The following is an 18,842-nucleotide window of genomic DNA, read 5'->3' on the forward strand; positions in this document are numbered from 1 at the left end:
ATTATAGAAATTGAGTTCCATTTCATGGGTTAAAAGGCCATTAGGAGGCCTGCAGAAACATGTTTTTTTTTAAGTTCACGCATACAAGCTCATCTTATAGACACATTTTAGACAGACATTACAGCAACATAAATATATCTGTTTCTCCCAGATATAGTCCTGCCACATTAGACAATGCCCTTCCCTGCACATGATGTCTGAACACATGTGGTACAAGCTGGCACCTTCCTCTTAGTTAAAGAATAGGGACAGTTGTGATTTTTAATGTGGCACAAAACAAGAAAAAACAGAAACAAGGAACAACACAGACAATTAGTTGCAGAGGGATAAGCTGATTTGCATGTTGTGCTTCATATAGCAATCAGATTTATATCTACCACAACAAAGACACCAGCAATCTAGATATATTCACATGAAATGAGCAGATATGAGGATTTGCTTTTCATGCATTTCACTGCATTGAACATCTTCTTGAGCCCTTGCTTCAAAAGTGCTTTTAGCTCACTTCTGCAGCTTTGAAAGTTGATAAGACAGAAACATCTTAAATTATGAATTGAAGGTGCCTTAAACTGAAGGTTGAAATATACCCAAAGAAGGTGCTGTAGTAGCATTGGCTGGCAGAAAAAAGAAAAAGACTAATTACTGATCACTTATAAAGACAGGAAATTGCTATTTCCAGAAAGAAAGGAAAGGATAAAAAAGCACAAGTGCACTTGATCAGACAAAGGGGAAGAAAGAGCACAGAGAAGCGAGCAGTTGGCATGACACTGCCTTTCCAGACAAGGGAGCTTTCATGATAGAAGCAAGGAGAAGACAGCTCACCTGAATACGCCCAGTACGGCTCCCCAGCTGCCCTCTTCTCTCTCTGATGATGATGAAGATGCGTCACTCCCATAGGTGCAGATGCTATGAAGAAAAACACACAGACATAAGGGGCTTTAGAAAACTGGCCTGACTCCATGAAAAAGCTTCATATATGTTAAGCAAATTTGTGAGAATTAACAAATCTGTATAGAATTCCAACTTATGTTTACATATGGCTTATTACTGAAACCCTTTGTGGTGGTACAACACTGTTGCTGGCTTGCTTCACTGGGGCCAGTGGAAGGAGACGGTGAGGCAAAATGTGAACGAGCCCCTGCTGTTTTTACCCCTGGAGGTACTGCAAATTTGAGCTATTAAGACATTCATCCATTCTTTCATTCATTGTCTATAACCACTTCTCCAGCTCAGGGTCGCGGTGGGTCTGGAGACTACCTGGAATCACGGGGAAGGCAGGAGCATACGCTGGAGGGGCACCAGTACTTTGCAGGACAACACTCAGAAACACATTAATTCACACCTAGAGACACTTTTGAGTCACCAATCCACATATCAACATGTATTTTTGGACTGTGGGAGAAAACCAAAGCACCCAGAGGAAACCCACAAGGACACAGGGAGAACTCACCAAACTCCTCACAGACAGTCACCTGGAGCGCAACTTGAACCCACAACCCGATAAGAAATTCATACTGGAATATTAATTTCCACCTTTACACTAGAAACATCTTGCTTCTTTGATCCACAGAGACCTGAAGTATTGAGAGCTGCTTATTTGACTACTGTGACTGACTCCGAGATCTGTGCTGACTTCCATCCCACATGAAAACAAACACAGTCCTTGGAGTGAATTTAGTCAGGTAGTCACAGCAGTCAAATAAACACCCAGCTGTTGGCGCGTCTAGTGTTAAACGTGTCACTAGTCAAGGCTGATGTTAACTTCTTTATTAGGCAAAGGAGAGAACTTGAACGTTGAAAAGCACAAACGTTATTTGCACGTCTCCCCACCCACCCTCAAGCACACAGTTTCACCTTAAAAGGTAAACAACCAGAGAGAATTTTGTTTACCCACAATTGTAGACTTTCGCTTTAAAAGTCATATTAAGAGGCAGACATTTGCTTCTTATTCTCAGTTTTCACAATTAAACCTTTACTTCCACCTTAAATGGGTCAGTTTATGATGCTAAAATTGTAATTATTTGCCAGCTTCTTATTAGAATTTTTTGTTCCAACTTAAAAAGGCGATTATGCAAGGCTGAAGTTTAGCATTTAATAAACAGGTCTCATTCCTCAATGTCTTTGTTTAAAACACACAAACATTAAGTTTACACCTTTAGTAATGCTGTTATTTCTTACTTTGTATAAGTCATATAAATATCACAAAGCACAGACTTTACACCTGTAATCCACACATGTGCATGTGTACTTTACAAAGCTACAGGTAATCCTAACACAAAGGCAGATAAAACAAGCAAACAGTTTAAAAGGGGAGGGGCAGAAGGTGAACAAGTATTTTGATAAGATTTTCACAATCATATAACAATGATTGTTGTTTTTTCTTTTTGGTGATCACAAAATGACCAGATCCATGACCTATGTGAACAAAATATGAGTTTTGTGATATGTTACACCACTAAAAATGAGCCTATATTCGAGAACACAAGTAACGTTGCTTTTTTCATTTATCAAATATATTTTAGATATTATTATAGGCACATCTTGCACCAGGACACCTACACAACTACATTCATTCTGCTAATAACTATTAGTTTCAGTATTGGTATAAAGTGCTTGGCTCTCTTTCGGTGAGTAGGATGGCCCTCCTACTTCTGCAGTCACTCAGCAAGATGTTAGCCAACACAAGTGTCTGTTAGCTCATATAACAGAACTGACAGTGCTCTCTGCCAGCGATGTAGAGCTGAAGATTAGCAGAAGTTTGAAAGAAAGAATGTGATGGCACTTCATGGGTTTCAGAGAAAATATGTGCTAGCATAAAGGCATGAGCTAATGAGGGAGACCTAGCTACTGAGTGTAATTGACAGAGAGTAAGTAGTGGACAAAACTGACAATAAATAAATTGATATTGAATTTCCATTTCTAAAAATGAAAGGAATTTCACATTGCTTCAAGTGTTCGAAGACACACAGCTACACTGCACAAATAACATGTACAAGGGAATTTGAAGCAAAAAGGAGGGTGGATGGTGAGATGTTTGAGAGAGAGAAAGAGAGAGAGAGAGAGAGAGAGAGAGAGAGAGAGAGAGAGCGATACAGAAGAGGAAAAAAGAAGAACTAATTCAAAGTAGTGAAGTGTGCCCACCTCTCTGTGTGCATCAGAGAGTTCCACGCTGGGCACTGCAGGATCAGCTCTCTCCTTCTCACTCCCCCTCTCCTCCAGCTATATTAATATTTCAACAGCAGCTCACTCTTCTCTAAAACTACACTTTAAAACATGTGTGGCGTAATGTGGCCTGCGACTCTCTTCCCACCAGCTCCGTAATTGTCCTGTTTATCTGCCTCGGTATGTTTCAAAGCCCCTTCACACCTGTGGGAGACCCCCTGCACATATGAAAGGCATCTTCAAAATCTGGAGGAGACTTAACATGCCTGTGTATGCGCTGCTTTGTAGTCAGTTAAAGTGCTTCTGCTTCTCTCTACACAGTGACACAGGTACATCACAGACATGCTACAAAACAACAGCTGATAACTGGGGAACTGCTCGGAAAAGAAGTAGGAATTCATTGTGATGCATAGATTTAAGTTTTCATTTTGCAGGGTGATTTACAGGGTGATTCGGCTGCATATATTTTAGGATGATTAAAATTGATTTTAACCTATTATGACATTTTTAGTTAAAGAACTCACAATACAAAAAGTTATTTTGTGTAGAATGGTGTTCTGTTTTATACGGTTATATTGCACTATTGTGTAACCAGGGCTTTCAGATCAACTGGTGTACTGAATTTCAAAAACAGTTTTGAATATAAAAAAACTTCAAAAAAGCTTCAAAAAAGATATAAGCAGATACATGTAAAAATGTGTAACATCACAGGAACAATGAAAGTAAAAAATTGGAGGGCAATGGTCAGTGGAATGACTTTGATATAATTAACAGTTAGTATAATAAGTTGTGTAACAATCATATAGATACAGAGCATGTCAGGGGCTGGGGAGATCCCCCAGGAAAGCTCCCAGCGTACTCAGTGGCTGCCCTTTTGTTAGTTTAGGGCATGTGTGTGTGTGATTGTGTGTTTGTTTTTAGGGTGGAGGGGGTTTTGTTTGTGTTGTGTGCTTGTTGTGTCATGGTATGTGTCAGACTTTGCGCTGGTCAGTGGAGCTCACTCTGGTAAAGAGTTACAGGGATTGGGGTGAGGTCTTCACTGGTTTTGCCACATATCAAACACATCTATTATATATAACGCCATAAGCAGTGGATTAACCCTGACTCTGTTCTCTAACCCTCTGCCCTGACTCTGCCCCCTATTGATGGCATATCCTTGGTTCCCATGAAAACTTCTGGAAACGCTGGCTGGAAACACAAAGGTTCCAAGAATCCAGAATGGAAACCAGTTCACGAACCAAGTTCTTTGTGAACAAAAGGACTATAAGAGTCCTTGGACAAAACCCCTAACATTACATTTGCACAGCTGTGTAATTTTATCAAAAAAATAAATAAATAAAAGGATGTGCGTTTATATAAAAATTATTTTAAAAAGAAAACCCAGGTTAAACCTTATCCTCCATCTTCTCATTAATGAGGAGGGGGCAGAGACAATATTAGGAGATGAGCTTGGAGCTACATGACGTAAAGCAGTTAACGTGCAGAAGCTTGGAAAAAACTATGGCTACATACACACGCAGATCTGGTCAAAATGCATGCTTGACTTCAAGATCAAGAGCTAGATCAAGACACAGTTGAAATCACAAACACTTACATTTGTCTGTTGAATGAGTATACACAAAACATTTCTTCCTAGGACACATTTTAAAGTTTAAAGTGTAAACCGGGTCATATGAAGAAGCGAATGTATAGAAGTCAGTTAGGAGTTTATGACTGAATAATTTCGGTGGCCATATCATCAGAGCTCCTGTGTGACAGCTCCCTCCCCTTGAGATGAACTTGGATCTTCTTCTTGGAGCCAGAAGGGGATTCCTGTATTTATATCTCACTTCAAAGAGCCCTCCTCCACCTTACCAGTGACTCATTCTCTGGGGAAGATGCTCCGCTCGCACAAACACATTTCGCTACCCTCTGCTCTGTTCTTACCCCAGCTTGCATCATTACATTGGAGATTAATTAAAGGCTGAGCTAAGTCAATTCACTCTCTCCCAGCAATTAAGGACCCCCTTATTGGTTAGCCAGCAATTAGGCACGCTCTCATTGGCCAGCGAGCCATCCTGCTTTGTCTACTGTTTAATCCCCTGATGGACAGAGAGGCAGATCACGCAGGCAACTGGACTGGAACGGTAAACAATTACTCGTTCCTATTAATGCTTTCATAAACTATTCAGAGGGCTATGCATACTGAAAAGCAAGCGCTTATTGTGTTCTCATGACTTATTATGGAGGGTAAACAGCCTGGTTTGACCTCAAATGGAAGAGAAGCTAAATAATGTTGTGCTGATGCTGCTGAGGCTGTTTGAAGTGCTCCTTGTCCCTCGGGCCTTGTAGCAGCAGCTACAAGTCAGCAGCAATCCATGTGTGTGTTCACGGGTCGTGGTTCTGACAGGGTGGGGGGGTGGAAGGCTGGGGGATTTCTCCAACTTCACAACACTTTATAATATGATTTGATACAAAGCACTCTCAATAAACTACCTCAATATTATATGGTACAACATGATACAACAACACTGAACTAGCAATAGACATAGGTTTTTTTTTTCCAAAATGTGCTTGAAAAATCCAGTTATAATGAATAAATACAAAAAGTGTTAATAATAATAATAATTTGTTTTGAATTGAAAACAACTGAGACTGGCTTGTAACTCACTCATTCATTCATTGTCTGTAAGCACTTATCCAATTCAGGGTTGTGGTGGGTCCGAAGCCTACCAGGAATAACTGGGCACAAGGCAGGAACACACCCTCGAGGGGGGACCTGTCATTCACAGTGTGACACACACATTCACTCACACACTTACATCTATGGACACTTTTGAGTCATCAATCCACCTGCCAATGTGTGTTTTTGGACTGGGAGGAAACCCACACAGACACAGGGAGAACACACCAAACTGCTCCCAGACAATCACCAGGAGCGGGACTTGAACCCACAACCTCCAGGTCCCTGGAGCTGTGTGACTGCGACACCGTGCCACCCTCTCACTCACATTAAATAAATAAATAAATAAACAAATAAATAAATAAAACTCCACAAGGAATGATATTCTGTGCTTCACATCACTGACATCAATGTCAATAGCAACAACAAGGATGATAAATAATGAAGACTGAATAAGATTCTAAGAGCTAAATTATAAATGTAGTTTACTTTGAGGTGCTGAGGTTTAATCTCAAATGGCAGCAAATTCATTCCACAGCAGTTTCCAGAAATTTACCTTTTACATTTTCATAAGCTATAACACATACTGATCATAAGTAAAAAAGGACAGCATAAATAAAATGTTATTGTGTTATTTTTATTGTTATTAAAATATATATAACTTTAACTTTGCCTGTTAAAAGTCTGAACAAAAATATACATTTTCATGATATTCAAATTTTTTGCACCTGTTGTGAAAGAGCAATAAAATCTGTAAGAATAGCAATAAATAAAATCTGTAAGTATAGCAATATAAATAACTGGATTTATAGCTATCTAGTAATTGAGATAAAGTTAGTACTGGTACTCGGTATCGGCAGATACTTGTACAGGAAATATCGGTTACCCCTTTAGAAGGGAAAAAGTGGTATCGGTGCCTCCCTAATACAATCCCCACCTATGTGAGCCTCACCCAGCTGGACACAAAATATAGGGCATCCCACTGTCAATGACAATACAGACTCAGTCAGGAAGGCTCTGGACATGGGTGCAAAGGGAGCATACCTGGGAGTGTGTCAAAGCACCTGTACAAAGCTCTGACACTTCACTTTCTACAGATACAAGGTGTCTCCAACCAGAGGAATAGATATCTGCAGGGCATAACTTCCAGTTAGTCAGACAGCATTAAACTCGACACCGACAAATGGCTTCAGAAAAACGAGTTCAGATCAGCCTGACCTCATGACTCCATTCAATTATTGTTCTTCAGAAAAAGATTCAGTACAGCATATTTCACAGTGTCATACTTCAAAAAAATGAAACCAAAAGAGCCTTAGGGTTCTATGTTGACCCAAGCATAAGCTCATACTCGTTTGAACTTTATTACAATTGGATATTATATTAGAGAGTATAGAAAACCCTAATGTCTAATATTTTGATGAGTAGGTGAAATCTATTGCTCTGTATAATTAAAATATAAAAGCCCTGCTTGAAATCTGAACAATTTTAACAAATTTTCAAATAACGATTTTTTTGTGGTCAGTTCTGTCTCTGCAGTACATTCTCTCATATAACTCTTCTACAGGTGCAGATGATATGTCTGCAAATCAGTCAGCCAATGTTACTGTCCCCTTCTGACGCTGCAGTCATAAATATGAAATAGAGCCAGGAAGCTTTCCCACCCAAAATGCCCCTCCTATTTTTGAACATTTTTAAAATTTGAACTAGGGGTGGAGTTAGCTGGGGGGATGTGGAAGGCAGTTACTCTTTAAATGGTTCTTAGTGGCAGCACCAACTTCTAAGGTAGTTGGTAGTTATTACACCCCTAGTTTCAGTTTCACCACTTTACTGTAGAGGACATGCCTGATGTACATATTCCCCTCGTGTTTCTGGAATTAGCAACTCATGCATATTTCCATTAATCAAACTGCCCCTTCAGTGGCCCACTCAGCAGAGGTCTTAAAACACTGGCTCTGAATATAGGAGAGCAGAGTCTCTTGGCTTCACAGCAGCACATAAACAAGCCACATTTCTGGACAGGAAGTCTGAAAATAGGCCTTGCTCTAACATGGGAACTCACTGACTTAATAAAGCATAAACAAGCACTACAACCCTGCTGAACAAATAAACACATCTTAACTGAGAGGTTTAAGGATGATAATGGTCCCTGGTCAGAATTGTCCTCTAAACACAAACACCCACATGCCATGGACAAACACTACCATAAGGTTGGTGCACAGTAACATTGTGTTAAAATCACTGCAAGAATGGGTCAGTCTCTCTCTCTCTCTTTTCTCTGGGTGTGTCTTAATGCCTAATGACTTTCCTTGCGCCCTATTGTCTACATAGGCAGACTTTTAGCCAAAATAGCTCACTGAGTCACTGTAGATAGATCATGATTCAATTAGCAGTTTTTCCTCTAACATTCTGCTAACATTATTGCAGTAAAAAATAAATAAATAAAAATTAGCTGTAGTTAGTTAGTTGGCTATCTGAAATAATACACTGAGTTGGCAGAGCTATCTAGCATGCTAATCTACAAACACTGAAAATGACAAAATGTCCCAACCCAACTAAAATCAGTACAAATAAAATCCCATTTTATGCTGCTCAAAGGTGCCTTCATACACTGAAAAAAAATTGGAATAACTTAATTTTTAAATTAATTATACCACATATTTAATATACCAGCATATATAGACTTAACTACTTCAACCAAAGCTACATTTGTTGACTGAATGAATGTATAAAATGTCACTTCAATTTAATTGACCTTCACTATACAAAACATATTTGTTTTTGTTAGTTAAACAATCTTCCGTTCAAATTATATGAATGTTAGTAGTGTGGTTAAATACAAATTAACTCAAATGCGTTCCATTAACAAGTGCAAATATACTTCAATCTACTCATTGAATATGAAGCACCTGATTTCCATCTAACTCAGTTAAGTAGAGTTAACTTAAAGAAAATAAAAACAGCACAACAAATGTAAAAATTAAAACTCTTAGCTTTATTTAAAGACCAAGCCTAAACATTGAGGGGATCCTATTGAGCAAGGTCAATTCTAACTAGAACTGTGGAGCAAGGAGAAACTTTTTTTTCCAAGACCCTCAGGATAACACATCAGATTCAGAGTATTTGTTTGGAAAACAACAATATATAGCCAACACATACAAACCGGATTCCAAAAAAGTTGGGACACTAAACAAATTGTGAATAAAAACTGAATGCAATGATGTGGAGGTGCCAACATCTAATATTTTGTTCAGAATAGAACACAAATCACAGATCAAAAGTTTAAACTGAGAGAATGTATCATTTTAAGGGAAAAATTTGTTGTTTCAAAATTTCATGGCGTCAACAAATCCCCAAAAAGTTGGAACAAGGACATTTTTTACCACTGTGTGGCATCCCCCCTTCTTCTTACAACACTCAGATGTCTGGGGACAGAGGAGACCAGTTTCTCAAGTTTAGAAATAGGAATGCTCTCCCATTCATGTCTAACACAGGCCTCTAACTGTTCAATCGTCTTGGGCCTTCTTTGTCGCACCTTCCTCTTTATGATGTGCCAAATGTTCTCTATAGGTGAAAGATCTGGACTGCAGGCTGCCATTTCAGTACCCGGATGCTTCTCCTACGTAGCCATGATGTTGTGATTGCTGCAGAATGTGGTCTGGCATTATCTTGTTGAAAAATGCAGGGTCTTCCCTGAAAGAGATGACGTCTAGATGGGAGCATATGTTGTTCTAGAACCTGAACATAGTTCTCTGCATTAATGGTGCCTTTCCAGACATGCAAGCTGCCCATGCCACAAGCACTCATGCAACCCCATACCATCAGTGATGCAGGCTTCTGAACGGAGCGTTGATAACAACTTGGATTATCCTTGTCCTCTCTGGTCCGGATGACATGGCGTCCCAGTGTTCCATAAAGAACTTCAAAACGTGACTCATCTGACCACAGAACAGTCTTCCATTTTGCCACACTCCATTTTAAAAGACCCCTGGCCCAGTGCAAACGTCTGAGCTTGTGGAGCTTGCTTAGAAATGGCTTCCTCTTTGCACTGTAGAGTTTCAGCTGGCAACGGTGGATGGCACGGTGGATTGTGTTCACCGACAATGCTTTCTGGAAGTATTCCTGAGCCCATTCTGTTATTTCCTTGACAGTGGCATTCCTGTTTGAGGTGCAGTGACGTTTAAGGGCCCGGAGATCACGAGCATCCAGTAGAGTTTTACTGCCTTGACCCTTACGCACAGTAATTGTTCCAGATTCTCTGAATCTTTTGATGATGTTATGCACGGTTGATGATGATAACGTAAAAGTCTTTGCTATTTTACGCTGGGTAACACCATTCTGGTATTGCTGCACTATCTTTCTGCGCAACAATGGTGGAATTCGTGATCCTCTTACCATCTTGGCTTCATAGAGACACTGACTCTGAGAAGCTCTTTTTATACCCAATCATGTTGTCAATTTTTTTTTTTTGGTCCCTCTTGCAAAACTACTCCTTGTAGAAGCTTGTTCTTTAGGAGCTGCACCTTTGGTGATAATCATTGCATCAAGGTTCATGATGATCTTTTGGAGCACTTCGAAGGTGCTGCTCAGTTCTTGTGGGTAGTGAAGTTTGAAGCAATATCAGGCCAAACAACATAGCATAGTCAAGTGAATGTTCGCAGTACATGGAGGATCTCCAGATTTTCAGTGACGACATCAAACTTCCATAACTGTCTGCTCCATGTGCATCTATGTCCTGTTGAAAAGTATTGCATATTAACAAATTAATTTTTAGCAAACAACACCATTTCTAACACCATTACATTATCTAACTGCTTTTTCTTCATTCACTCAAACCAACAAAAAAAAGAACTGAGACTACTTGGTCCCTTGAATAGTTCCTTTGGAGAACCGAATAGCACAGAGTAGAAAGCACACTGTAGTTTAGAGCCTGTGAATAAAACTACAAGGGCACTGGATAGATGTGCCAGATAAAATTACACAATAGGGACAATGTAGATTCACCCAGAAAACTGGTGTCTGGTATAATATTCTATTTGAAGGTACAATTATACCCACAATAACGTGTACCTTAACATATATCCTTTCATAAGTTTGTCATGGTTATCATTTAGGTAGGTGTCCAAAGACTGGGCGATGCAAGCTCTTCGGGTGTAGATGTCATTCTGAGATAGAAAAAACATTGTATTAAATGAATTAACTGGAAAAGTATAAGAGTAATGGAGTTTCAATATAATACATGTACCCAAAAGCAGTCAATTTCATTATTAAATATACCTACATGCCCATTTTCAAAATCTGGGATGCTGTGGCATATGTAAATAAAAAAAAGACTGTACTTAGGTGCAAGTAATTTAAATCAGAATTCTTTTGTTATTTTGAAAGTGTCGCTGTGATGCTCAGCGATTCTAGTGTTAACAAGTATCCTAAAATGCATCATGGTGGCTTTCATGATAATTCACATTATGAGAAACAGCTCAAATAACTAAAGTTGAAATATTTGCAATTAGATTGTAAGCTCCAAATATATTGCTGGTCAGTACTGCCCTGCTAATAATCTCCTTTACTATAGGTTACTACATCAACATTCTGAAGAGCAACTACACGGTAAATATTACTGATGCCACAACAAAGGCATCAAATATGTAAATGGTTAAAAAAAAATGACTTACCATGTACGAGAGGTGATTATTTAGGACATGGGGATGTATTTGCTTGGTTATTGTTTTTTTCTTCTGAGTGCTAAAAATAGTTTTAAAAGAGGGAATTACTTTCAGCAAGCAACATTTAAAGTTACAAACCAATTAGATAATCAAATAAGCCTATATTGCTTTAGTGGTAAAAATATATCTACTATCTATTACAAGAATTTTACTTACATGTATTTCGTGGATGGAGACGGATTTCGTTTTCAGCCTGCTTCAGTGAAATTGTGCCCGAGCAGCCATGTTTCTCCTTGCTCCTCATTTTCATTTGGAATTGAGAATGCTCAGTAGGAGCCAGTGAAAGAAATATTGCACCAGTTTATATCATTTTAGTTGTACCAAACTAAGCACATTTAATTCACCCAAAAACTCCTATATTTATGTAAATCAGACAAGAATTAATTAGGTTCTCGACCAAAACAGAAACAACTTACATAAGTCCAATATATTTTTATTTTGTAAGGCAAACAACCCCCTTGATTCAATTTTTTTGAGTGGGACTCACCAAGTTCTGAAAAACAGTGTGTATCTTTGTCCTTTGTGAAGAGACATAGCCTCCTTTAGAAAGAAAAGATATTTTTCCATGTTTATCAAAAGCTCTAAATCTTCTGAACAAACAGGCAGGAGAATGGCACAGCAGACATTTACACAGTGCTCTGCAGAGTGCTCTCAAAGGCCAGAGGCAGTGCAAACAGACCCCCGAGCCAGAAAGGTCATGAAGTCTATGGCTACAGTATTCAAGGCTATGTTCCTGCCATCATCAGAACCTGACATGGATTATTCGGGAGCCCTGCCGCGCATACAAGCTTCAACCTTGGGAATAAGCCACTGGGTCAGTGGCTCAGATGAGGTGTTGACAATCCTTTAACAAACCATCTGACATCCCAGTGACTGTGTGTGTGTGTGTGTGTGTGTGTGTCTGTCAACAATGGGGAAGTAATCTGCTTTAGATACAGTGGCTTTGCACAGCGAAAGGGAGTCTGCTTATATTTTTATCCGCCACTTACACTCCATGCGCTAATATCTTTCTGTGGTCAGTGTTTACATCTGTGAGATGACCTGGAGGGATGCTCTCCCAAGCAAAGGCACTGTGTTAAAGATAGGGGGTGAGGAGGTGATGAAATTGTGCTTGTGTAAAAAAAAAAAAAAAGACACTTAAAATATAACGCTTTAAGTAGCGTGCCATATCAATTTTTGTCTTCTCAAAGTGGGTTAACAGCTGGAGATTCATTTTCACAGACTCTGTGGTTGTCTATAGGGTTTCCATATTTTAATGTAGTCTATAAGAGAATCTGCCTGCAAATAGGAGCATATGGTAATCAAAATGGAGGCAATACATAGAGGGAAGCCTGGTGGTACACATGGATTAGTAGAATAGAGACAGAAAGAATAAAAATGAGCTGATTTTGAGCAGCAGAAATCAGCTCCTCTGTCCATTAGCATTTGATTTACAACATTTGTGTAGCGACTACTCACATACACTCAAACTTAATGACATGTGACTGTGCTGTGTCATAGAATGCAAAATGCTTCTTGGTTAATCTATATAGTCTTTAACACTGGATGAGTGTATAATACGGAGCCATGTATGTGAATCGTAAACAGACTTTGTGCCTATTTTTGACACATATGCTGTGTGCTAGCAAGCTCTGGTTATCAACAGTCCAGGGTGATATGTTTTCTGGCTTTATTGTGTCATCTACTGTGTGGTCAGTGGTCAGGAATTCAAGAGTCCTCAAACCCTCTGGGTGGACAGGACAACCCTTTCAGTCCCCTATCACATCATACTATCTAAAGGTGATTTTCAATGGCATTGTAACCACTGAACATGGCTCAGCATGGATCTGCACACTTTTCAGGCCCTGGTCCCTAGTCACTAACTCCCTGGTGAAATATAGCTGGCGACATCCCAAACTCTGACTGTAACTGTAACCACAGGCTTTCAAAACCACAACAACAGCAGCTGTAAGTTTAAGCTGTTTACTTGTTGTGTATTTGTGTGTTTTCCTTGTTGCACATCTCCTCTCACTGGGTTTTTTCATCAGCCACTAATCTACAGAGCACTTGAACATCTTCAAAAGACCATGGCATAATTTTATGAGCTGGAATTGTGGGCTGGATAAAAACAAATGTAAGCTCTACTGTAGCTTGGAGAATTTACAAACTGCTAATTTGTCTGCATTTTGTCTTGAATGGCAAGTCTTTCTTGCAAGTCAGAATTGTACAAGGTCATCTCATATTTAGGCCCTACTCAGCTTGCACGGAACCCCAAGACTAAGACTAAAAACGTACCCGGTACCAGGTGCCAAATCTGCCTAATGGAAAACCAAAAAAGCAGAGTAGAGTCGAGCAGGTACCATGCAGTGGAAAAGCACCATAATGTGTCAGAATTAGTGTTCTCCTCCAAGCATGCTGAGCTGTCTAGTGATGCTGTGTTAGAGGTCGTTTAAAAATTATGTACATGTACTAGCCAAAATGCTCCTGGCTGTGTAACATAAGACTGAAAGAAAAAAAAAATCATTCAGCACACCGTAAAAAAATCTTATCAATAATATTAAAGTCAAAGGCACGGAACAAGGTGTATACCTCACATTATAAGCCAGTATAATGGAGTCAAAGCAAGGAGGTCCACATTGTGTGCACAAACCACCAACATCCTGGCTTTATCCTGTATTTATGGAACTAGTGATGGCCTATTGTCTCATTGTTTGGTGAGAAGTCTGGCCTATTTTAAACGACAATACAGTAGGACTTCCTGAGAGAGAAAGTCATTAGTGAATGGGGCACCACATAGGCTAGCGTTTCAAATTCTTCCTGCTTTCTACAGCCAGGTCATTTAGCAGTGAGGTCCTCCTGTGGTCATTTATGGGTGAAATTGTTGCAGTGCAGTACATCACATCAGCAGAAATACCAGCTTGGCCATTGAGAATAGCACCTGCCCACTGCGTGAAATGATAACCCAGCAATTAAGGTCCCAGTGGATGGAGGCTCTTGTATCTGAAGCCACCAAGGCTAACATTCTAAACATTAAATAGCTAAATGGTCCACTGCCTGAGTCTATCAAGGGCTTAGGTAAATCCATTAGCAGGATTAATCATATGTTATAGGTTTGAGGAAAGGGCAAACACATTTTCCCCTTTAATTGCCAAGCAATTGAGCAAGTGCATAACAGCCTTTGAAAGAGCAAATATAATCGCAGAATCGTGATGGGCTCCTTTTCAACCATTTCTAAAGAAGATTCTAATCTGAGAGATTGTCCAGTGGCATGTGAGGACACACTGGATTATAAACCACTCTCTCTGACCTCTGTGAATTCTTATATTTTGTTACTGTTGTTTCCAAAATAGATTTAAATTTCCAAAATTTGACGTTCCAGGAAGGAAAGTAATTAATAACAAACTCCAGCATGCTGAAGAATGTATTGGGTGTGTTCAGACTTGCCGCTGGGCTATTAGCAGAACTGACTGAGCATCATTCACTGCTCCATAATATTAATAACAGTAATAAGAGAAATTGCCATATAATTCTTCATTTAGTATTTACGCTGCTGTGCAGGCAACAATACAGCAATTATTCTTTCCCTAAAACCCTTGCTGAGATCGACTACGTTGGCTTTTATTTTATATCAGATAAAACAGACCCTAAGTTTCTTTTTTTTACAGGTTCTTTTCAAATTGATTGGGTGCCCAGCAGGTAGCCAGCAAAGAATGAAATAACACATGTCTGTTCCAAAGCCTTAATTATACAGCTTCAAACTGTGACCTCTAAATAGTTATTTTCTATGATCACCAAAGACTTTACAGCCATAAAGCTTTACCTGTTGAAAGAAGTAGGCACTGAGATTCGATCAGCAGTTCACTCAGCAAGCGTTTCCTATCTGTCTTGTTGAAATATTCAAGCCTGTCTTAATATATAAATACAATATTTTACAGCTGAGATTTGCAGCCTGATTTAAAACAAATAAGTGTTGTAAGGCAGTAATATATGTGTGGGAGAAGGATTTTTAACCAGCCACTAAACTGAACATATAATATGAGCATTTAAGTTAACATAACCTCTTGGTAAGAGCTCATCTATACAGCGTGAAAGCCTTATATGCTGTTATAAAGTAAAACTACCGTTTTGAGTCTAGCAGCTCAAGTAAGCTACTACAGAGTGTGTGCTCATAAAAATCTCTTAAACGAAATCTAAAGCCTGAGACCTTGAGACTAGATAAACTTACATACCTAGGCTTCTGAGATATAAAATTCTAGTATTGTGATGACTTTTCTACATATTAAAATTGATGTTAAAAATGCACTGGAATGGAAAAAGTAAATGCAATATTTCAACCAAAATAGTTTACTTTTTCATGAATTCTTTCATCCTCTGAAATCACTTCATGATGGTCAGTTGCATTAGGTCACTGTGCACAAGGAAGTTACACACCCGGGATATGGCACTAGTACTTTACAGGACATCACACACTCACTCATACACAAATTTGCACAGCCCAGCAAGCCCACCTAGAGCATGTGTTTTTGGTCTGTGGGAGGAAAACGGATCACCTGGAGGACACCCACACAGACACAGGGTGAACACAACAAAGTAATTAACATAAATTAACTAATAAAAAGACCTTGAACTCTAATTACGTAGCTGTCCAAAGAAATAAAATGTTTCTCCAAAATAGCAACTTTACAGGAGAAGGGAAAAACCTTCTTAAATTTTAATGGAAGTAAACAGATTTTATTCTGAGTATTCCTACTGGTCCATTCATCATGAAATCACATCATACAATGTGAAGGGCAGCAGCTTTGTTCAAATGTAGTAAAGTAAAAATCAACATAAATGGAAATACATGTTTTTCTTAGACAGCAACAATTTGCCAAATGTCTCAGAACACACATTTAACATACACCCACACCAAAATGACAGTATCACAAAGGATTATACTGCAAATTAAAAAAATATATATTATATAGCATTCCACACATGCACTTGCACATGGATGGATACACAAACAGAAAAACTGACAAACTGCTGCATAACTGCAGAACAGTTGCAGTGCTTCAAAACTCCACGCTGTGAGCTGTACTCCTCTAGTCGATGCCTGGCATTGAGCACAGTGACCTATGCTTTTCTATGGACATATTAAAGATGTGTTTGGACTGTTAAATATCTAGGTCAACACTGGGTGAAATTTAAGGTTGTTTACGAATGATTGGACTTAGTATAGTGTAGATATAAATACCAAGTGATGTGTTTTTAAGAATGATACCTGCAAAGTGTGTAACTGATAAATATTCATACAGTCTGAGTGTTGGATGAACCTTCAGAGACAAACCAAAAAAGCATTTTGTTTTTTGATAAGGGTTTTTTAATGGTTCAGTTTCAAAAAGGCAGCACTCATGGTTCCCTTACACACGATAATGACTGTCCTAGTAATTCTAGCAATTCCAGAGCATGACACTATAGAAGAAGGTGCACGTAATTACTGAAATCTGTCTGATCAAATTAGCAATTATGTTCCAAATCCATTTTTATGATTTCACACCTAGGGACCTAGCCCAGTCTCTGGCTCTTTTTTTGGTGACTGTCCTCAGGTAAGTGTGCAGTTTATTATCCCTCTTTATTTAATGACATGGAATTACAGACTCTTAAAAGTAGTAGATAGTAGTAGTTCATTCACATTAGTTTTACAAAGGCTTCTGTTACTTATATATTTTTGTATATTCATTGCCTTGCTTATGGGCTTGGATTTACAGTTTTGTTTGGGTGGGTAGGGTTTAAGTATTGCATGATCATAAGCTTTTAAAGGGAATTCTTATAAAAAATGTAAAAAAAATATTACAATAATAGTAATTATCCTCTTATACTGTATAGTGATTATTTAGTTATTATTAATGTTATTTTTCCAAAGAAATACCAGTTATATTCATTATATTAAAAATGTAACTTGTAATGTGTGTGTGTGTGTGTAATTTGATTATATAATTGCCTTACACATAAGATTATGTTTAAAGGGGTTTGGAGCATGAGCTGTACATAAAGCTTCACTTAACCTTGCATTTCATGCTTTTTATTCAGTTTTTAATACATTTTATTTGGTGCCTACTATGAAATCTTGAACAAATTCAATGAAACTAATGCTATATTTAGGAGGATTGAAAACCAGGTGCATAAACAAATCACAGGAAATATAATGGGTTAATTCAGTCCATCTGTACCTTATCAATAATTCAGCCAAACTGTAATCACACTGTAATTGGTAAGTGTGTGAGAAAGATTTGAGGCATTTAAGTCATGAATGACTTAAATGAGCTGAGCAAGCCACTTCCCTGCCTAAGACTCCACTGCTAACACTGAGGCAGCCAGAAGCCAAAACACTTCAACCCCCCTATAAATCCTAACCCTGTTTAAGGAAGAAAAAATCTGTTGTAAACCGCCAGCCTAAAGTGAGCCAGTGACATGTGTAAAAGTCACACCCGTCTTGAGGATATGAAATATGGATCTGGATCACTGCATTCCATTACTTTTAATGCTTCCTTCGTATTGATTTTTCACTCTCTGCTTTCAATTAAACGATTTACAGGCTCTTTGTATGCGGGTCAGGGTATGGAAGACAGACAGATTAGAAAAGGAGAGAGGCAGAAAGGATTCCTTTCTGATTTCATTACATAGACGACCATTCAATCACACGGTCCTCATTAGGGCTGAGCGTGAGTGCTGCTGGGAGAGTGAAGGGCAAGGTAAAGCATTAAAAACCTCACGTCTTCTGACAAGAGGCCCTTGATGGATTCTAGAGTTGAGCTGGAGCTTCCTGCATAGAGCTGGGCTCTGTGTGTGACAGTAGAACTGAAAAAATAAAGTGCTCTACAGTCCAAAGCAAGTGATTCCTTAGGTTACATCTCCATTGGAAACATGGACACACACACACACACACATATAAACAAGAGCAGACCAGAACCAGGTCAGCACCATCACATCTCTGTAACACATAAACATGACTGATGGAGTGACCAAAAGCATCAGTGGATATTCAGAAAAAAAGAATAATAATAAAAAAGCATTATTGACATTATTTTTGATGACTTCTAAATCTGAAGTGAATATGGGACCAAATAAAGCATTATTATGTGAGAATGTCATTTATTTTCTGGGTTTGGGCCTCCTGCCACATGAAAGTTGTGTTTTACATCACAGTAAATTAAGCTTTAAAAATCGTTGTCAAATTAAAAACATCTATTACCATTTTTGTAAATTTTTCATATACATCACTTGAACAAAGCAGCACTCCTTCACATCGTGTGAAAATTTCACAATGAATGAATTAA

At 38.7% G+C, this 18,842-nt stretch overlaps 1 protein-coding gene across 2 annotated transcripts in view; it reads right to left on the reverse strand.

Moving 5' to 3' along the window:
* ca16b (carbonic anhydrase XVI b) overlaps positions 1-18,842 on the reverse strand; it is a 122,243-nt gene that overhangs the window by 91,627 nt on the left and 11,774 nt on the right. The window contains exon 2 of one of the 2 annotated variants that reach the window (XM_066663918.1): positions 823-906. The exons of the other annotated variant lie outside the window; for it this stretch is intronic. Coding sequence (XP_066520015.1) covers positions 823-906 — 84 coding nt within the window. The remainder of the gene's footprint in view (positions 1-822; positions 907-18,842) is intronic. 2 annotated transcript variants of the gene reach the window in all.

This window comes from Hoplias malabaricus, chromosome 3 (genome assembly GCF_029633855.1).
Source record: "Hoplias malabaricus isolate fHopMal1 chromosome 3, fHopMal1.hap1, whole genome shotgun sequence".
Classification (NCBI taxonomy): domain Eukaryota; kingdom Metazoa; phylum Chordata; class Actinopteri; order Characiformes; family Erythrinidae; genus Hoplias; species Hoplias malabaricus.